Source organism: Myotis brandtii, unplaced genomic scaffold (genome assembly GCF_000412655.1).
Source record: "Myotis brandtii unplaced genomic scaffold, ASM41265v1 scaffold536, whole genome shotgun sequence".
Taxonomy (NCBI): domain Eukaryota; kingdom Metazoa; phylum Chordata; class Mammalia; order Chiroptera; family Vespertilionidae; genus Myotis; species Myotis brandtii.
The window spans coordinates 3,623,478-3,644,979 of record NW_005369967.1 but is presented as its reverse complement, the minus strand read 5'-3'; the positions used below and the strand labels follow the sequence as shown (position 1 = coordinate 3,644,979).

Genomic DNA, 21,502 nt, shown 5'->3' with positions numbered 1-21,502 from the left:
ATTTTTCCATTGATTTTTTTAAGGAGAGTGGAAGGGAGGGGGAGAGACAGAGAAAGAGAAACATCGATGTGAGAGACACTGGCTAGGGTGATATGCCAGTTATTTTGTAAAATGTCCCATATTCTAGATTCTGATTCGTTCTTTATATTTTGTTTGTTTTCCTAACACTTGTACTTCCAATAAATCGCCAGTTCAGTCTAAAGACTTGATGAGATTCAGAGTAAGCATTTTTTACTATATTTATATTGTGTATTTCATATTGCATTCCATCAAGAGGCATGTGATTTTAGGTGGTCATGCTATTGAGAATGCCAACTTTAATCACTTGCTTAGGGGAGAAACTGCCAGGTTTTGCCAATGTAAAAGTACATATCTTCCCTCTGTGATTATTAATTAATCTATAAGGTGACTAGTGATACTTTATCACCAGAGGAATACTCCCGTCCTCAATTACTTTTTACCCAACGGTTTTAGCATCTATTGATGGTCCTTACCTGAATCAACTATTTACCTTTAGGGGTTCAAAAATGGTAATTTTTTATTGTGTTTTTGCATTGCTATTTTGCCTTCTTCCTTCAAGAAAGTAATTACTGCATTCAGGTTGTTGGTTTTTTTAATTCAATGGCATAATGTTTGGACAGTTTTTATTTGCTCTGTGGCAATGTTTTCCCGGGGAATATTCTTCAATTGTTGGAAACTTTTGCTACTCTTTTCCTCTTTTACTTTATAGTGAATTTAATTTCATGCTGTGTATTACTCATTATCAAATGGGCTAGTTACTTGCATCAGCCAGATGCAGGTAACTTCCTAGACTACTGCTCATCCACCTGATTCTTCATGTAGCCCCAGGTGGAGAGGATCCTGCCACCCAATCCTTAATGCAGGATTCCCAAGGCCCCTGGGGCCTTGTTGGAGTGTACTCATTTTTAGGCGCTTCCTCATACCAACTCAAAATCCGTCCCCACCTCTATCCCACAGTGGCTACCCTGCCCTCTGGAGTCCCACACAAAAAGCCTGATCTCCCGTTTCAGCAAATACGGAACCATGAGACCCCACCCAGGCCTGGTAAGTTCCAACCCAGCCAAGAGGCAAGTGTGTTTCTGAAGACTGGTCCCTTGTCCCCTCTGAAGGTCCTACCCTATGGCTGGGATGAGAGGAGGGAGGCTCAGAGGGCCACACTCTGTGAGCCTGCCCCAGGCATGCCTGTCTCCGCCTCTCTCTCCAAGGCTGCAGTTTTCCCAGAGCCCGGCTCCCTGCCAGAGAGAGACACACAGGCACAGAACAAAAGTAGAGCTGTCAAGAAGTTGGAAGGAAAAGCCGGTGCATTCCTGCTTCTTGCTCAGAAGTTTCCCAGCTATGGGGCTCCCCAGGCTGCTGGCCAGCGAATCTGGACACAAACCTCCACAGCCAAGATGCCCTCAGAGCTGCCCTTCCTGAGAGCCCCTCAGCCATCCCTGCAGGCTCTTCCCTATGGAGGTGAGCGTGTCCTTCCCCGGGGATCCTACCACCCAGGTTGGGGGATAGGACATGGGTTTCCCCAGCACAGGCGAGAAGGACATGGGCACCTCATCTCCTGGGAAAAGAGTCGTGGACACATCGTTTCCTAGAGGTCAGTGACACACCCGCCCCTAGACTGTCCCACAACCACTTGGGATGTGCCACCGATGTCCGGAAAGAAAGGCACCGCTGGATTCGTTTCACCCCGAGTGAGGGTTTAGGAGCAGAGGTGACTCGCTGGGCCTGGGGAAGGCACCCTCCTAAGGCATCCAAGACCGAGCAGAGGATGAGAGGGCTGGACTTGGACTGGTGCAGGCCCTGGACTGGGACCCAGGAGCAGAATATCTGGGGCAAAAGAGAGAAATAAGTGCCCTGGTCCCAGAAGCAGCCAAGTGGCAAAGGAGTGTTAGTGGCACCCAGAAAGGTCAAGGAATTAGGGAGAGACAGGGCAGGTCGGGCAGATAAGGCTCCAGGCTCTCCCCTTTGGGGCCACAGCCAGTTGCATAATCCTTCTATTTGCATTCTGGACTGGACAGCCTACCAGAGTAGACCATATCAGACCCACAACAGCTCCACTTGTCCTGACACTCGGCCCAGGAGGTGACCGAAGGTGTCCAGCCAGGACTGAGCAGCAGAGGGAGCCAGGGTGTGCAGGTCTCCCGGCCTTGCGCTGTCGCTGGAAGATGGAGGCCCTCAATGTGTCGGTCCCACTCAATTTCTCCCTGCCTTCCAACTTCGGCAAGCGCCCCACCGACCTGGCGCTGAGCGTCATCCTGGTGTTCATGCTGCTCATCATGATGCTGTCGTTGGGCTGCACCATGGAGTTCAGCAAGATCAAGGCTCACTTCTGGAAGCCTAAGGGGCTGGCCATCGCCGTGGTGGCGCAGTATGGCATCATGCCCCTCACTGCCTTTGCTCTGGGCAAGCTTTTCCGGTTGAACAATATTGAGGCACTAGCCATCCTGATCTGCGGCTGTTCCCCTGGCGGGAACCTGTCCAACATCTTCAGTCTGGCCTTGAAGGGGGACATGAACCTCAGGTAGGACTGGGAGTGAGGAGGGAGCAGCCTGGGGACATGGGCCACATTGGAGGTGTCACAATCATGAGGGAAATCTGGGCTAAAGACAGGAGAGGGGATGAGTGGGGACTGGGTGGATGGTAGGGTTCGAGGTGGCAGCATTTATTGTTAAGACCTTATGCTGGGCTGGGAGCAGGAGCTGAGGAGTGTCTTGGTTTAAGCACCATGCCAAAGGGGCCATGCTGGTCCAGTGGCATCCTGGAGACCCCCTGCTCCCAGAGGCATCTCAGGTGGGGTGTAAGGATTGTTTTAAACCAAAGGGGCCTCTGGAGAACTTTACCTGCCTACACTGGGGGACAAGTTGTCTGCTTTGAGGCCAGAGATCTGACAGGGGGTTCCAGACATCTCCATGGAGATCAAGATTTGGCTTGGAAACCAAATAGGCACCTCCAATTCCTACAGAGCAAGCAGGGATTTCCAAAGCTCCTCCCAACTATCCAGGCAGACGGGATGTCTTCCCATAACTTCCCCCATCCTCCCATCAGACACAGGAACATTTCCAAGTGAAGACACAACCAGGTAGACCCAAGAGTTTCCCAGCACCGGCCAGGTGATGCTGGGCCTCACCTCAGCCCAACTGGTGTGGGGGTGAGGGAGGGGAGAGCCGGGAGTGGGACCAGCAGCATCCCCTTATGCTGGCTGAGGAAACATTTGCAGAAGCTCCTGCCTTTTTACCTAAGCCTCAACCTCAAGCTGTGTCCTTTGGTTGGGTCCTCAGTTGAGATGCTTTTCTCTACTGAGCAGGGAGGGCAGTGGACTCAGACAGCCCAGCTGGGTGTCTGTCAGCACCCTGCCCTTGGCTGACGTTTACCAAGGAAAGCCCCCAAGGAAGGAAGTCCCTCCTAGTGATGCCAAGTGAGGCCGGGGTGTATTTTTAAGTGAAAAAAAGAGAATGATACTTTGGGTTTACCAGGGCCCGCCATCTGAGGAGCTCTGGAGTCTCCACCCATAGGATTCCGCCCTCACCGAAGTAGACTATGGAAGAGAGGGGCAAGGAAGAGGCTTGGCCTGTCCAGTGTCCCACGGGAACATACCAACGTTGGAGCACCACACTGAGGAAATTCTTCCCTCTGTCTAATCCACATCCTTCCTGCTGCAAAGCAAGCCCTCAGTCTTTTATTTTTTTAAATGATTTTTTTGTAATTTGTATTGATTTCAGAGAGGAAGGAGAGGGAGAGATGGAAACATCAATGATGAGAGAGAATCATTGATCGGCTGCCTTCTGCATGCCCCCTACTGGGGATCGAGCCCACAACCCAGGCACATGCCCTGACCGGGAATCGAACCCTGACCTCCTAGCTCATAGGTCGATGCTTAACCACTGAGCCACACCAGCCAGGCAAGCCCTCAGTCTTAATCTGGCCCCTGGACAGAGCTTGCTGCAGCCTCTGTGTCCTAAGAAACCCAGACTACATCCCAATTCTGGCTGAGAAGGGATGCGGGAAGTCGGCTGTAGGGAAGGGGCCCTCTGAGGACATTTGCATCTGTAGAACCGCAGAGCAGGGCGGGCCGGTGTAAAGGACAATGGGGAATATGTCAGTGTCAGTGGCCAGATACCCCTGCCTCTTTAGCCCAAGGGCACTGGCCAGGTCTCTTCAATACAACTGCATGTCTGAGGCCCTCAGCCCCTACCCACATCCAGTGACTCAGGGATGGGACCTCGATGCTGTCCTGCTCAGCCTCCCTGTCTGGGCATCTGGAGATGGTCACTTCTACCTTGGCCCCCCCAAGAGGTAATGCTCTGCCTGGACAGCCCCCTTCCAGCAGAGAGCCCCTTCCCATAGGCACCCCTCCCGTGCACACTAAGCCACGCCGCAGACCCCTGGCGGAGCATGAGCTCATCATCAACCATCACACGCTACCAGACTTCGTATTCCAATGTGAGTTCCTCCAGGACAACGTGCAGCATGTAGTGTAATTATGATAATGAGACCAACAGACATCTTCAGGGTCGGGCATGGGCAGTAAAGGAACACAATGCCGGGAGGTCCCCCTAAACAGTGCAGGCGCTCTGGGTGCTCTCTGGGCGCAGGAACCCACCCCCACCACCACCCCCCGCAGCTTCCTGCTTTTCAAGAGAGGGTAGAAACTCCCTTTTTATGCGAAATCTCTACAACTCATTAAACATTTTTAAAAACACCGTGCCACTGCCTTAGCTGGTTTGGCTCCATGAACAGACTGAAAGGTCAAGGGTTCAATTCTGGTCAAGGGCACACACCTGAGTTGCAGGCTCAATCCCCGGCCCTGGTCGGGGCATGTGCAGGAAGCAACCAATGGATGCTTCTCTCTCTCTGTCTCTCCTCCCTTCCACTCTTTCTTTTTATTTTTTTTAAATATATGTTATTGATTTTTTACAGAGAGGGAGAGGGATAGAGAGTTAGAAACATCGATGAGAGAGAAACATCAATCAGCTGCCTCCTGCACACCCCCCAATGGGGATGTGCCCGCAACCAAGGTACATGCCCTTGACCGGAATCGAACCTGGGACCCTTCAGTCCGCAGGCTGACGCTCTATCCACTGAGCCAAACCGGTTAGGGCCCTTCCACTCTTTCTAAAAATCAATGGAAAAATATTCCTGGGTGCGGATTAACAAAAACAAAAACACTGTGCAGTCAGAGGCCAGGTGTCGCTCAAAGGCTGCCAGGGTGAACTTCCCTGTAAGCACCGTGTCATGAGCAAGCTGAAGTTCAGAGACTTGCCTGAGGTTTCCCAGAATGTGTGGGAAAGTGGTGTCTCCTTCCTGGGACTCTGCCTCACAGATGGAGTGAGTCTGGGGCGGCCACCATCACATTGCAGGAAGGCAGGCACATTCAGGGAGGCTAGGCCACCAGGCAGCCACTTAGACAAGTTCCCAAAAAAAGCAGGCAGCCCCCAGGCAAGAGAAAATGTCCTCGAAGTTGAAGCGAGCCCAGCTTGTCAGGGTCAGAGGGGGCCAGAGGGAACTGCCCGCTCTGAACACCTGTCACGCCCCTCAGGTTCATCTGCTCCCTCTGACCCTACTCACAGCAGAGACCAGAGCCACTGGCTGTGGGGGCAACAGACATGGACACAAGCCAAGGATTCCCACAGCTCTACCCATCATGACATAGGGAACCCAGCCAGGATGAGCCTGGCTCCCAGAGGTCTCCATTTCACGCAAGAGTCTGGCAAGTCCCCTCCCAGTTCCCTCAGCTCTGACACAGCGTTGGAAAGCAGGTGGTGCTGTGCCCCGAGAAGTTAGGCAAAGGGATAAATAAAAAACCAAACATGCTCTTTCCCCCTGACCCCTGGCTCCCCGAGAGGCCACCGGGCCCGCAAGTCACTATGGAAGAGGTCCCAGTCTCAGAACTGGAGCCTGGTCAAGTCAAGCTCCCACCCCACTCCACCCCACCCCCCATTCCTGTCCTTAAAGGTAAACTGGGGAGCACGACAGTCACAGATTCCAGGAAATCGGGAGGTGGGCGTCCCTGACCAGGGTCCAGCACTTACCCATGTGGAGGAGGTACCTGAAGGTGTACAGTCTGTTCCCACACTCCTGCATGCACAAAGCACACCAAGTCCCAGAGCAAATTCCAGAGCTCCTGACGCGCCGGCCAAAGTAAGCATGACGCCTCTGCCCAAGGACATCCAAACAAGCCGGCCAGTGTGTGGCCTTTCTCCTAAGAGAGATCAATAGCTAGCACCGTGTGCCCGCCCCAGTCTCTTCTCCTTGTCCCCACCCCACAGGAAGCACCTCCCAGAATTCAGCACTACCGTAGTATCATTTATACTGTTACTACTTAGGTACTGATCCATAAGCAAGATACACTGTTGTGTTTGCCTGTTTTCAATGTCCTACAAACACTATCCTACTACCCAAGTCATTTGACAACCTGCTTTTTTTGAGATAAAGGCATAGAAATTAAATAGCTCCTTTGTGCATTTGAACTGCCGTGTAGTGTGCTTGTATTTATCTGTTCTCCTGCTGTCGGACATTCATGTGGACTTCACGTGTTGTTGCTGTGACCGGCCTTGTGCATGTGCCCCAGTGCTCACGTGTGAGAGGGTATATAACCAAAGCAGGCGGCGGGTCATGGGGTTCACACATCTTCTACAAACTCTCTCTAAAGTAGTTGCATTTTTTCTATGTTTTCCTCCGTATTTGGAATTGTCAGACTTTTCCATTTTTGCCATCTGGTGAGACTAAAAGGGGTCACAGTGGTTTTAATTTTTTTTTAATTTCATGGGAGATATAGTACCTTTTCAAATATTTATTGGCCATTTGGGTGTCCTCTTCGGGAAATATATCCTTTGCCAATTTTTTTTTATGGGACTATTGTGTTTTTCCTCACTAATTTGTAGTTTATATTGTTTTTATATGTTGCCACAGTCTACTACAGTTTGGAGCTTGTCTTTATACTTCGATAATAATGCCTTATAACACAGACTGCTTATTTTAATTCAATCAAATTTGCCAACGTTTTTTCTTGACAGTTTATGTTTTTGGGGTTTCTTTAGGAAGTCTTTTATTACCCTCAAGGTCATGAAGATATTCCCCTAAATTTTCTTTGAAAAGTTTTAAAGTTTTACTTTTCACATGGAGATCTTCAGTTGACCTAAAACTTATAATGCACACTGTGATCTTATTTTCTTTTCTATATTATAGAGAAAATTCCCAGTACCACTGAGTTAATTTTTCTCCAGTAATTTGTAATGCCATCTCTCCCACAGATGAAACTCACAAATATGCATGGGTTTGTGTCTGGGATCTCTCTTCTCTTCTATTGGTCTATGTGACTATCCTTGCACAATATCACATTTTCTTAATTATGACTTTATAATAAATCTTGATTTCTGAAAGGTAAGTTCCCCCTTCCTTGTTTTTGAAAATTACACCAGCTAATTCATGACCCTTTACTGTTACACTTGAATTTTGGGATTAGCTCTCAAGTCTACAAAAAATGTTGCTGGAATTTTGGTTAAATTTGCATTAAATTTATAAATAAATGTAGAGGCCATATTTCTAATATTGAGTCTTCTCATCCATAGAAATAGTGTAGACTTAGGCCTTATTTTATACCTTTCTATGAAGTTTTATAATTCATCCCTTAAAGATCTTGCATCTTTTTTATTCATTTCTAAATATTTTATAGTTTTGTGATCATAAATGGCACCTTTTTAAAAAATCATATGATTCTTTTTCCTACTAGATCAAGACAATAGAATTTTTTATATTAGTAATGTATTCAGAATTACATGGATTCTCTTATTTACTAGTTATAATTGAAATTCACTTGGATTTCCTCTGTAGACAGCCCTATCATTGGCATATAATGAAAATTTAATTTCTTCCTTTCCCATCTCTATACCTTTCCTATTTCTTGTTTTGCTGTGCTAGCAAAGACCCATATATAGTATAATTTACAACAAAGTTGATAATACTGCTATTCATCTAATTTTTCACCATTAACTTTACTGTTTCCTGTAGATTTTTTATAGATAACCCTTTTCAGGTTCAGGAATTTCCATTCTGTTGCTTAGTGTGCTAATTTTTATCATGTATGAACACTGAATTTTGTTGAGTGACACTTTTCTGCCTATAAAATGATCATACCATTTTTTTTAATTTGATAATAGATTATCTTATGTTAAACCATTCTTTAAAAAAAAAAAAGAATAGTTTGTTGGGGTTTTTTAGAGACAGAGGAAGGAAGAAGGGAGGAACATCAATGTGAGAGCTTACCCTAGATTGGCTGCCTCCTGCATGCCCCCCCACACACACACACACACACTGGAGATCAAACACGCAACCCAGGTATGTGCCCTGACCGAGAATCAAACCCGCCACCCTTCCGGGTATGGGACGAGGCTCTAGCCAACTGAGCCACACCAGCCAGGACCAAGGTTTTAATTTTGATGAAGTCACATTTATGTTTTTTCTTTGGTTGTTTGTGCTTTCGGTGTCATATCTAAGAAACTATTGCCTAATCCAAGATCATCTCCCCCATGTTTTTGAATATGCATTATATTATTATTCTGTCCCAAATATTATCTTTTTCATTATTTCATATTTGACCCATGAGATAATTAGATGTTTTGTTTTTCCAGTTTCAACTCTCCTCTTTTCAGAAGCCTAAGATATCAATTCTGATCCCTCCGTTGGGCGTTAAAACCTAAACTTCCATATTATCACAACTAACACTTGACCCCGGCTTCATTTCAGTCAACATTGTTTCATTAAAACACTGATGAGATGCTGTGGGAACTTAACTGCTGTTTGTATCAGTCCATGGTAAAATTGCCTTAGCATGTACCTCACCTTGCTTAAAGCTGCAGGACCTATCAATAACTTTAAATGAAGGCACTTTACTTTGCATTCTTTGTGTCTGATCCCTGGAAACCTCCCTTACTTTCTTACATGCTCACACATGTTCTTATGTTCTTAAGGGAGGGTTTTCCCATTATTCAGCCCATAGGATTCTTTAGGGTCTCTGCTCACCTCTGACAGCTTCTTGTCCCTGTGATGCCTCCCCCTGCTGCTGTTCTTGATGGCTACACTCTGGACCATTTGGACTAGGCTGTACTTGATGTTCATTTAAGCCATAGTTCACCTGTATGGACACAATGAAGATGAGGATAGGGCTGTGGAGAGGAGGGATACACCCTTACTGTGATTTTCCTGAGGTCTTGTCAAGCCTTCTCCATCCACCCACCTCCCCAATCTTCCCACTAGAATGGAAGTCAAAGCCACATAGTATAAGGTCAGAATCCCCAAATCCAAGAATGCTTCCTACCAGCTTTATTCTCTCAGCTGGTCTTTCTGGAAGGCCTGTGCCTACACAGGGTCCTGGGACTAACATGTATTACATTCCACATGGAAATGGTAATAGGACAATTAGGATACAAATTAGAGCTGGGAGGATGTATTATTCAGGCTCTGAGACTCACACTCAAGTTATCTTAAATAATGTAAGGATAAAACAGAAAGCAAATAACATGAGAATTATCAGTGTTGGGGACTAGAACTGCAATCAAGATGCAAAGCAGGTCTGATGGGCAGGTTATCTGGTCACTCACTCAGCAATGGGTAGCTATTGCTCCACATTAGGTCCTCCATTTATTCTGTTTCTACAGCTTTGCTGCTATTTCTTATTGTCCTTCTAATCATGGCCTCTGTTTACTTTTTCTTCACATGTTTTTGGCTTCTGCCTGACCATCCCTCCAATGACACCCCCTCTCCAAGACCCAGGGTTCTATCACTGTGTCTCATATTCAGAATCTCCAAGAGAGAAAATGTTCTTGATGTAGTTAATCCTTGTTATCCCAGTTGGACACAGCCATTGTGTCCAGGCATCCCTAGGCTCTGAGACAGACACGACTGTGGGTCGGGTACTATTCTGTGATCCAATGGGATAAAGTCAGAGTGATAAAGTCACACGGTTAACTTTCTTCTGAATGGGCTGTGCCTAGGGCAAGTGCTCAGAGCAAAAAGAGTTCTGTTACAAAGGAGCTCAGAACGCTCCTTCCATAAGGAAGCACAGGAGTGAAGCAGCTGGACAGACCTGGGTACAAATCCTGTCTCAGCCTTTACTACCTGCACAATCCTGGACAAGTTACCACTCCTCTGGTCCCCAGCTTCCTCATCAGCGAAAGGGAGCTGGCAGGCTTACTCCTCAGGCTACCGGGAACAGGAAAGGAAGCAGTGTGTGTGAAGTGCTTAGCAGTGTCTGGTACGTCGCCAGCACTCACCAAAAGAGCCTATATTAATGGGCTTTCTCTCTGCACTCTTCTTGTCTCCCATCCAGCATCGTGATGACCACCTGTTCCACCTTCATTGCCCTGGGCATGATGCCCCTCCTCCTGTATGTTTACTCCAGGGGGATCTATGATGGGGACCTGAAGGACAAGGTGCCCTATGGAGGCATTGTGCTGTCACTGATCATGATTCTCATTCCTTGCACCATAGGCATCTTCCTCAACGCCAAAAGGCCACAATACGTACGCTATGTCACCAAGGTAAGAGCGTGGGGGCAGGGCAGGGAGCAAGAATGCTGCTATCCTCTCAGGGGATGGCTTGAGGCAAGTCATTTGGGTTTTTTCTGTGTTGGTTTTGTTCCTTGTTTTTTTTGTGGGTTTGGGGTGTTTTTTTAAAGACCTACTATTAGGACACCTACATCATGGGATTGCCATGTCCCCTGAGAATACTTTCAAAAAGTCAGGAGGAAAAAGAAAAACACCACACACACTATAAGGTATTTTATACTCATTACTAGAAGCCCAGCACATGAAATCGTGTGTGGGTAGGGTCCCTAGGCCTAGCCTGCGATCAGGGCCATCTTCCGCCTGCTCGCCAGTCCCCAGTCCCGCCCCGCTGCCACCCACCCAAGTTCCCCGTGGTTCCCCATTGGCCATCCAGCAATCGGAGCCTGCGGGTTTTGGGGAGGGACCGAGAGGTGGTCAATGCACCTCATAGTGACTGGTCGATCAGTCGTTCTAGTCATTACACCGTTATGGTCGCTGGCCTTTTATTGTATAGAATTTTAATAATAAAATTAAATTTTTATTATGCACCTACTAATTCTAATTTTTCTCCTACACTGTCTGAGGATTCACTGTTCTCAAAGAGTTTATTGCAGAAAGTAAAATAGCACATGAGAAACAAGACCCAACACAGTGCACAATCAAGCATTGGCAGAGTGCAAGGTGAGGTTAGTGAGGGCTGGGTAGTCACAGAAGGCCTCCTGGAGGGGACAGTCTTGAGCCAGACCATGAAGAAAGGATGAGACTTGGGTAAGCCTGGGACAAGCCTGAACACAAGCCTGAGTTCAGAGGGGACTGAGGGCAAACTTGGCTGACTGGTCAAGAAGCCAGAGGGGTAAAACCCAGGGGAAGAGGTGTGTTCACACTCCCAGCCATTTCAGGAGCAGGATGGGAGGAGAGGGTTTGGGGTCGCACTGTGGTCACAGACAGGGCATCATGCCACTGCCCTGTCCTTGGAAGAATCAGACTCTTGGAGGGCTACCAGGGTCCCTCTGCCAACTTTCATGACCTCAGAGCTCAGTCTCTGTCAGTCTCCCCTCAGGCTCACTGCTCATCACTTGTCCTTGGGAAGGGCTCTGCCTCCAACATTCTGAGGGCCTGTTTGTCCTGCCCTGTTTCTTTGCCCTCGGGCCAGTCTACACAGCATGGTACCTGGAAGCCAAGGCTTAGCAGCTGCTTGAGCCCTGAGATAAAAGATCTGTAATTCAGCCCTAGCCGGTTGGGTTCAGTGGATAGAGCATCGGCCTGTGGACTGAAAGGTCCCAGGTTTGATCCCAGCCAAGGACACATGCCCGGGTTGTGGGTTCAATCCCCAGTAAGGGGTGTGCAGGAGGCAGCTGATCAATGATTCTCTCTCATCATTGATGTTTCTATCTCTCTCTCTCTCTCCCTTCCTTTCTGGAATATATATGTATATGTATGTGCATATATATATATATATATATATATATATATTTTAAAGGCTGCAATTCAGGTTTTCAGGGTTATTTGATTCTCACACTATCATTGTCAAGAGTAGTTTTTGCCCTTGTCCTGACCCAGTCCTGTTACTGTGCTACAGCTCCCTTCCTGCCTGTTGAAAGACACCCTACTTCACTCTTGACATCTTCCATTCTCTCCACCCTTGCTTCTGAGAGACCTCCTTTTATTGATCATGTCCCCCACCTCCACCGCTCCCCCATCAGGCTCTCATTTCCAGAACATCTCTGAGTTAGTTCTTCACAATCAGCATTGATACAATGAACTGCCAAACCTTTCTACATTAATATGCTTTTAAAACTCAGTATGTCTTCAATTAAAAGCATCTCCACCCCAAGCCGGCTCCTCCCCTCCACCCCCTGTGATTACCCCAATGAACAGCATTCCATTCAACATGCCCAACTGCCTGAGCCAGAAACTGGAAAGTTCTCAGCGTCCCCTCCCCCCTCCCCCTCACTCAGGCTAATCAGTGATTCCACCTGCTTTTCTAATCCATTCATTCCTCCCATCCTAATCCACTGTCTTCATTCTGGCCTCTATCCTCTCTCACTAGACAACTGAAATAACCTTTAACCTGGCTCTCTGACCCATTCTTACACTGAGGGTGGAAAGTTCAAACGTCATCATGTCACCACTGCTTAAAGGCCCTCATTGGTTCCTTACTCTCCCCCAGAATGAAGTTTAAACTCCTTACTGTGGCTCCTCAGGCCTTTCTTGATTTGGTCTCAACTGACCTCCCCAGTCTCAGCTTTTTTCTTTGCACATGTCCTTCCCTCCACCTGGACACTCCTCTCCTCTCCAAGTCCCCCTCACACATCACCTTTCACTGGGCTCACACCCACTCACCCTTCATGTCTCAACACAAATGGCATCTCCCCAGGAAGTCTTCCTTAGCTCACAAGCCTGAGTAGAATTCTGGTCCTATTTACTTCCATAGCACCCAACACTGGGTCCTTGCAGCATTTATCATACTGTGCTATAAGCACCTGTGTGTTTATTACCCTCACCTTGAGCTCCTCAAGGAGAAAGACCCTAGCGGCTAGCTAGGGTTCTCAACCTTGGCTGCACATTAGAATCACCTGGGAATCTTTTTAAAATCCTGATTTCTGGGCCTCATCCTCCGGAAATTCTGTTTCTTTGTTACTAATGTTGTGGCCCCACCCCATAACAAAGAAACAGAATTTCTGGAGGATGAGGCCCAGAAATCAGGATTTTAAAAAGATTCCCAGGTGATTCTAATGTGCAGCCAAGGTTGAGAACCACTGGCATAAAAGGTGATCTATAAAGCACAGGTGTACATTAGACCCAATTTACCGCAGCTGAACCCCAGGGTTTAACCACCAGAGGTCAGTGGCTCCATTTATCAAATACTCCCAAACAGCACTCACGCCTGTGAAGATGCAGACAAATGTGTGGTCACAAGGCAAAGGCTTGCTTTTATGGCTCCTTCATCTCCCTGTTCCATAAACTATAATGAGTTATGCACTGAAAAATGAGCCAACAATCATCCCAGTGGCTTTGCACACTTAATCCTCCTAGAGCAGCTGTTCTCAACCTGTGGGTCGAGACCCCTTTGGGGGTCGAACGACCCTTTCACAGGGGTCGCCTAAGACCATCGGAAAACACATACATAATTACATATTGTTTTTGTGATTAATCACTATGCTTTAATTATGTTCAATTTGTAACAATGAAAATACATCCTGCATATCAGATATTTACATTACGATTCCTAACAGTAGCAAAATTACAGTTATGAAGTAGCAACAAAAATAATTTTATGGTTGGGGGTCACCACAACATGAGGAACTGTATTAAAGGGTCACGGCATTAGGAAGGTTGAGAACCACTGTCCGAGAGATTTCCAAACGAAAGTTAACTCCTAAAAACTGGCTCTGGCAGAAGGTATTGCTCAAACTCTGTTCAACCAGTTGCATTTCCTAGTGGGAGGTCATTGATATGCCAATATACAAGTTCAGGGACGCCCTGTTTAGAAAGGCAATTCAAGTAGCACTTTGCCTTATCCATGCAAGGGTTTATTCAAGGCTGCGTGGTTAGAAGGTTGCACAACATGACCAGGAGCCAGTTTTACCATAAGCCTTCCACCACTCTTTTAAAAAGGGTCCAGCCATTACATTGACTCAGCCACTCTACCTCTGCTTTTGCCATACCTGCTGCTACTGATGAACTAACCTGACCCCTTTGGTCACATAGCTTCTGCCAACTTGTGGCTTCTGCTGCCCCCAGGCCTGTGTCTTTAATACTTGCATCTGCTCCTGCTTCTCTGTAATTCTGAAATCTCCCAAAAGGAGAGGATGCGACTAGTTGGGTCATTCACCAGCATGTGTAGGCCACCTCTGTGGGAATAGGTTGGGCCAGGTCATCTCCTGGGTCAAGCTGATGACATTGGCTGCCCATGAATGGACACTCATCACAGTCTCAATCACTCATGAGAGGGCAGTGCAGACAGGTGGTACAAAAACCAGGTGAAGCAGGTAGTTGTGGCCATGAGATTTCCACAGATGGCAGGACTGTGACAGGAAACTTTGGGATGTGAATCTCTTCTCCTTTACCTATCTCTATATATAAAAGGCTAATATGCAAAGTGTCCCCTCAGGAGTTCGACTGGGAGACTGGGAGACCGGGAGTTCAATCACTCACTATGACGTGCACTGACCAGGGGGCGGCACGGAACGAAGGAAGGCCCCGGCCGGCAGCCAGCAGCTGGATCACCCACCGGCCAGGCCTAGGAACTCTACCCGTGCATGAATTTCATGCACTGGGCCTCTAGTGAGTAATAGTAGGAGCTACAGTTTAGTGAATGGTTTTGATATGGCAGGTCAGAGAGGTTGAGTGACTCATTGAAGTTTACACATCGTGAAACCAGCTGAAGCAGTTTCCACACCAGGATCACAGCAACGTCTATACTCGTAACCACTCTGCAGCCTCCAAGAGTGGGAGACCGAGCGAGTGAGAGCACGAGAGTAAATGCCCACAGAGAAAAAGGTCTGCCGGATTCATGGGGCAATTCCTATAGCCCGATGCCCTGCCCCTCCCATTATCCACTGCACTCTTTTGATGGGGTCAAAAACTATTTGGTCATTCGGTAGAAAGCAACAAAGGACAGGAATCCAAAAAGAGAAAAAATTCAAACTGCAAGAGCAAATGAACAGCTCATCAGTGAAGTCATGTAATAAAATCTGAAGCATGTGGTTATTGATGAAATCTGTGAAATTCCTTCCTATCCTGGGATAGGAACTGGTTAGTACAGGTGATATTTTATATGACCACATCAGTTGGAATATGGATTTAAAAAACATAGAAATGCAAAACTGCAGCTGAAATTTGAGGAAAATAAATTTTAAAATGCTACCAAGACAACCTTGTGGATCTAAGTAGTGCCACTGAATTGTACACTAAAAAAATAGTTAAAATGGCAACTTCTGTGTTATAATTTACGACTATTTTTTAAAATGGTACTAGGGATATCAAATATTACACATGTGAATGAACTGAAAACTGAACCAACACATATAATCATTACATTTGCTATGTGTATATACTTATATATCTTTACTAAACAATGAGCAAGACCAAGAGCGTTAAATCTGTGCATATATTTTATCATTTGGAGTGTGTCTTTCTCCATAATGCAAACAAGAAAATGCACTTTGAAAGTTTGCATCCTATGTCACCTGCTGAAAAATCTTAACATTGTAAATTCATTATAAATCTATTGAAAATTGAAAATTGTATTAAGATGCAACTATAAAAAATTTGTAATAAAACTCAACATTGCTTTCATATTGAATATTAACGTATTTAATAGTAATTATTAAGGGCAATAAATGTTGCTTTCACAGCACTTGCCTGGGATAAGGTGGACACCTGCATTGTTTCTATGATGCCATTATTACCCAAGATATTTCTGAAACTTCCTTTTGTAACCAATTTGCAGGTCACTCAAGAAAGGCACGTCTCTTTACATTTGGGATCTAAACCCACATTACCTGGCTTGATCACCCAATTTGCTTACCAGGTTCACTTCAAATGATTCTTGGCAACTTCCAAGAGTCAAATTCATCCTAGAATGTATGAGGTCCTTACCCATAAAGGAGGTATTTGAGACAAGTAGGACAGGTTCTAAGAATAACATCGATTAAGTTCCAAACTATTTGGAGCAATGGCAGTATTGTTGGATTGTGTACACAAGCAGTTAATGACTTTGCAAAAGAATTTTTAATTTACAAGAACCACTTTGCAGGAGGACTGAACAGTCTCATTCCTTCAGAGCCACTTACTGAAAATCTGCTATCCAGAGATGTCAACAGATGCTGCACTTGGCTTAGTCTTTAGTAACAAGTGTTAATTGGGTCTCTGTCCTCCAAGAAGCTTCCTAGCTACTGAAAAGAATCCCAAAAACATGGAAAATAAAGGTCTTTGTATTCCCTCCCACTTCGAATACCAATTTTTAAAAATTAAAATGTCTTTCACCTCCAGTGCCCACTTGGGCTTCACCATTACTCTCTGCTTCTCCCTATCCCCACCCCCCCTCTAATGGCCTTTTCTCGTCCTCATTCACAGGGAGGAATGGTCATCATGCTTTTGCTCAGTGTGGCCATCACAGTGCTCTCTGTCATCAACGTGGGCAAGAGCATCATGTTTGTCATGACACCCCACCTGTGGGCCACCTCCTCCTTGATGCCCTTCATCGGCTTCCTGCTAGGCTACGTTCTCTCTGCTGTCTTCCGCCTCAATGAACAGTAGGTATTACTTTAGTCTCACTGTTCTGTGGGCCTCATTCTTGTCCTGGTCTCTCAGGAAAAGGATGAGGAGATCTGAGGCCTGCGGAAGGCATTTCGCCAGCAATATGTTCAAATGCATCAACTGAACAAGGGACTTTAGACTGAAATATTGGGAAGGTATTGAATGGGTTAGAAACATTAATCCAAAGACCAACGGCATCTCTCTAATCATCCAAGAGCAGCAACTCATGGCTCCCTCCAGAGGCTAGATTCCATCTCCTGCCCAACTCCCTGGTAGCTAATGACACTGGGGTATCTCTGTGCCATTATGACAAATGTTGATCATATTCTTCCTCTTCCACATTTCCTCCTTTTTTCCTTTGACAAGAACACCATCAAGTGACAGCTCTGCTGACGTAGCTGGGACCTCGGCTAGAGTCTAATCCAATTCACAAACAGCTGCTACTTTAAGGGAATAGATAACTTTGAAAGCCTGGAATGGGAACATCAGGCACCCTGTCTATACAAAGCAGTGCATGTCCAGAACTTTTGCTCTTTTCAAGCATAGTAGACAAATGTTTATGCAGGAATTTACATTAGTAGCACCCTAGCACTCCCGCCCCCACCTCAAAAAACTTGTGTTTTAAAAATATAATTTTAAAATAATTATTCATACAAAAAACAAGTTGGGAGTTCCCAGTAGGAGGTGGGGTTGGGGAGCTGGGTAAAAAGGGTAAAAGGATTAAGAAGTACAAATTGGTAGTTACAAAATAGTCACAGGGATGTAAAGTATAGCATAACGAATATAGTCAATAATATTGCAGTAACTATATATGGGGCCAGGTGAGTACTAAAATTATCAGGGGATCACTTTGTAAATTATATAATTCTCTAACCACTATGCTGTACACCTGAAACTAATCCTCCTATATAATAAGGTAATATGCTGCAAATTGACCCTAACAGCTGAGAACAACCAGTCGCTATGATGTGCACTGACCACCAGGGGGCACACGTTAAATGCAGGAGCTGCCCCCTGGTGGTCAGTGCGCTGCCACAGGGGGAGCGCTGCTCAGCCAGAAGCCAGCTCATGGCTGGCCAGCGCAGCAGCAGTGGAGGGAGCCTTTCCGGCAGTGCTTAGGGGAGCAGGCCTAAGCCGTCAATTGGACATCCCCCAAGGGGTCCTGGACTGCATGAGGGCACAGTCCGGGCTGAGGGACCCCCTGAGTGCACAAATTTTCGTGCACCAGGCCTCTAGAATAAAATAATGAATATCAATTGTAATTAAAAATAAAAAATTTTACATAATTTTTAAAAATAATCATCCATTTTAAAAAAACATGCTAATAAAGACCAAATTAGTACAGGATATAACACATGGTGATACAGTAGAGTCAAAAGACTGCCAATGACTACTTGACGTCAACTTTCACGACAGAGTGGTATGGATCATATACGGCCCCAACATCACAGCATCAAGTACCGCCAGAGCAGTCTTCCTCATATGCTGAGACAGCTCTCAGGGGTTTTAGTGAATAACAATTATTTTAATACATTAATTACAATTCAATGAATTAAATGTACATTTATTAAATGTAAACATCCCATTCTTTAATTCATAAAATGGGAAGCAAAGCTGAGATTGTATTCCAATGATAGATAAATGTGGCTGAATCAAGTATATTTTTTTAATCATCACGTTTTAGAGTTAAAGGTAGCAAAGCCAGAAACTTGGGAACAGGACAAGATCTTCAGGTATTTCAATCCTCTACTATATGTTAAAAATTTCAATTGTCCTGTAAGTCCAATATAACAAGCCAATGATTGATACTGGCTCACACCTTCCTTTCCTCCCTCACCAACTGGACATTTCTCCAAATTTTAATTTAGTAACCCTACAAAAGTGGACAAATCATCCATTTCCAAGACAATAAAAAGTGATCTCATAAACACTCCCTTCATGAACCCACTTCCACAAGGCTGGATTGGTGATTTTAACATGTGTCGACTCCCCTTTTCCTGAAACCATGTGCACTCCACTCCCTGGCACACTTCCTGTCTCAGACTGTTAGAGTATCTGGGGGGAGAAGATAGGGAAGTGAGGCTGTACACTCATGCCTCTTCCGTGAGGGCATACGGGGTGGTTGTTTTGTAACCTACACAGATGCAGGCGCACTGTCAGCATGGAGACTGGATGCCAAAATATTCAACTCTGCTCCACCATCCTCAATGTGACCTTCCCCCCTGAAGTCATCGGACCACTTTTCTTCTTTCCTCTCCTCTACATGATTTGCCAGCTTGGAGAGGGGCTTCTCCTCATTGTCATCTTTCGGTGCTATGAGAAAATCAAGCCTTCCAACGGTGAGTACTGAATTATTCCCCTTGGAGATCTCACATATTGGAGAAAAACAAGCTTCCGGCAAGGACCTGTTAGATGGGGCTGTAACTATCAAGTCACTAGAAACCAGGTAGCAACAAGAAGTACGAAGGGGCCTTAGCCTGTTTGGCTTGGTGGATAGAGCGTCGGCCTGCGGACTGAAGGGTCCTGGGTTCGATTTCGGTCAAGGGCACATGCCTGGGTTGCAAGCTCGATCCCCAGTGGGGGGCATGCAGGAGGCAGCCAATCAATGATTCTCTCTCATCACTGATGTTTCTCTCTCTCCCTCTTCCTTCCTCTCTGAAATCAATGAAATCAATAAAAATGTATATATAAAAAAAAGTACGAAGGGCCTCAAAGAGCCAAGGCTACTTCACTCACTGCAGTTTTGGGTGGAGTTTGCCTCATGGGTAATTTGGGCTGCTTTCACTGAGGAAATCATGTATAGGGCTCAGGATGAGAACACAGGACAGAACCATTTTGGCCAACAGATAGTTGTGAGACGTCAGTTCTGTGAAAGGCCCTATTCACAAGAGTTCAGGAAATTTGGACTGTAGGTTCTCATGTCTTAGAACCAGGTCAGAGTCCCAGCACCACTGGCACCCCTACAGGAGGGAAAGCATTCAAGTAATGCAGCCTCATAACCCTGAATCCAAAACAGAGGATCCCAATTCTGGTTACACAGTAAAGAAAACTTAAGTAAGCTTACTGAACAATCGCTTTCACAATCTGGTCTGATTTGCTTTATACCTTAATCTGATTACTACTGGATTAATAACTTCCTAGCCAATTAGCACCTATTTTCTAAGAGGCTCAGATCATTTCATTCTCTTCCAAACATAATCAAAACTCAAGAAAGCTCAGAGTCCCTTCCTCAAAGTAGACTTTAACCCTACATCTTTTTTTCCAAACCAGGAAACAACCTTACTTGATAACATTTCAGTATTTTATATTCTAAACATCAGTATATTCATAATCACTCAAACCCTCAACTCTCTTATTCCCACGAATTTAATTGAGGGCCCCTTCAAAACCTTTTCTAGGCCCAGGGGACTGGTTTACACCCTAAAAGAAAGATGCAGCTTCCCTGGTGAAATTATCTTATAGTAGGCAAATGCAGATTTACAATGAACTAAGATGCAATCTTGGTATCAAGCAGTCAAAAAGAAATAGAGGATTATACTTCAGAACCATTTTATAAGTTTTGGTTCGAACTATAGTAGAGCTGTAGAAAATCTAGTTTGATGCTTATCCAAGAGCAACTCAGAAATCTGTTGCCCCTGAAGTCTCCACCCTCTTACCAAAAAAATGCAAGAGGGAAGAAGAGTTTCTACAACAACCCATCAGGTTCCCAGTCTTAGTTCCAGAAAGGTCCGGAGTGCCCTCATGGGGCCATGCTCTAAGTATGGGTATTTGGCTCTCAAGACCTAAAATGAACTTCACTCACAATGCACTTCAGAAGACCCCTAGGACAAAACTATGTGAAAGCACCTTACTTTTGGACCTAATGGACCATAAGGACCCAAGCAGCAGTACTCAGGATGAAGAATCTGCCAAGTTTTAATGGTTTTGATATCTGTACCCTTCTACAGAGATGGGAGAACCAGAAAGGTAGACCCTATCTTCACAGCTCCTCACGACAGCCATGCAGCCTGGAAATGTAGACTAAACCAAATGGGGGAAGGGAGAGGCATGGGAACCCACCTTAGAAGACTTCCCTAAAGTTCTTTTCTCCCTGACCGCTGCTTGCTCCCCAAATGCAGTCAACAACTTTGCTTAAATTCAACTCCCCTATTGAATTGCATGTACAACGAAGTTGGACATGGAGTCCCAGAGAGTCAGTATTCTGCTAATTAGACCTTTTGTGACTAGTATTACCGTTAGGTATGTTGAGGAAAAGCAAATCCTTTCTCAGAATTAAAACATGGGAGGAGAGATGGTCAAGAGATGAAAAAAACAGAGCCTACCCTAGGGGTAAAATGGTTTTGTCTTCCAGATTGAACAAGCTTTATATTTACTATTCTCTCATTCTCCTACCCCACCCATAACTCTTTTCAACTTGACAGATAAAACAAAAATGATCTACAAAGCTGCCACAACTGAAGAAACCTTTCCAGCGGCTCTGGGAAATGGCACCCATAAAGAGGAGTGTCCCCCGCCTTACACAGCCTAGCCTTCCCCCAGTGACCTGGATTCAGGTCAGAAGACAATTCAGAAGAAAAGTGGTAAACTACAGAGAAAGCAGAAAGATGAAAGGAACGCACTAGCAGTGACTGAGTCTGTCTCCAACATTTCCAGCAGAAACTATCAGCAGCATCAAGAGTCTT

The 21,502-nt window shown here is 45.7% G+C and overlaps 2 protein-coding genes and 1 long non-coding RNA gene across 7 annotated transcripts in view; 2 read left to right on the top strand and 1 right to left on the bottom strand.

Annotated features, from left to right (window-relative positions):
- Positions 1-6,415, bottom strand: part of SMOC1 (SPARC related modular calcium binding 1) — a 218,000-nt gene extending 211,585 nt beyond the window's left edge. For 3 of the 5 annotated variants that reach the window (XM_005877945.2, XM_005877948.2, XM_005877949.2), the window contains exon 1: positions 6,045-6,414. In XM_005877945.2, coding sequence (XP_005878007.1) covers positions 6,045-6,182 — 138 coding nt within the window. In that variant the 5' untranslated portion in view covers positions 6,183-6,414. Of the gene's footprint in view, positions 1-6,044 lie in introns of all 5 variants that reach the window. The other 2 variants (XM_005877946.2, XM_005877947.2) reach the window with 2 other exon arrangements.
- On the top strand, positions 1,985-21,380 carry SLC10A1 (solute carrier family 10 (sodium/bile acid cotransporter), member 1). The gene is made up of 5 exons (XM_005877950.2): positions 1,985-2,536; positions 10,340-10,550; positions 16,638-16,816; positions 18,963-19,159; positions 21,242-21,380. Exons 1-5 carry the CDS (start codon positions 2,181-2,183, stop codon positions 21,346-21,348), a joined length of 1,050 nt encoding a protein of 349 aa, XP_005878012.1. The 5' UTR covers positions 1,985-2,180; the 3' UTR covers positions 21,349-21,380.
- Positions 14,794-16,552, top strand: LOC106728110. The gene is made up of 2 exons (XR_001364361.1): positions 14,794-15,314; positions 16,012-16,552. It is a non-coding gene; the product is annotated as an uncharacterized LOC106728110 (long non-coding RNA).
- Positions 21,381-21,502: the final 122 nt, after the last annotated feature.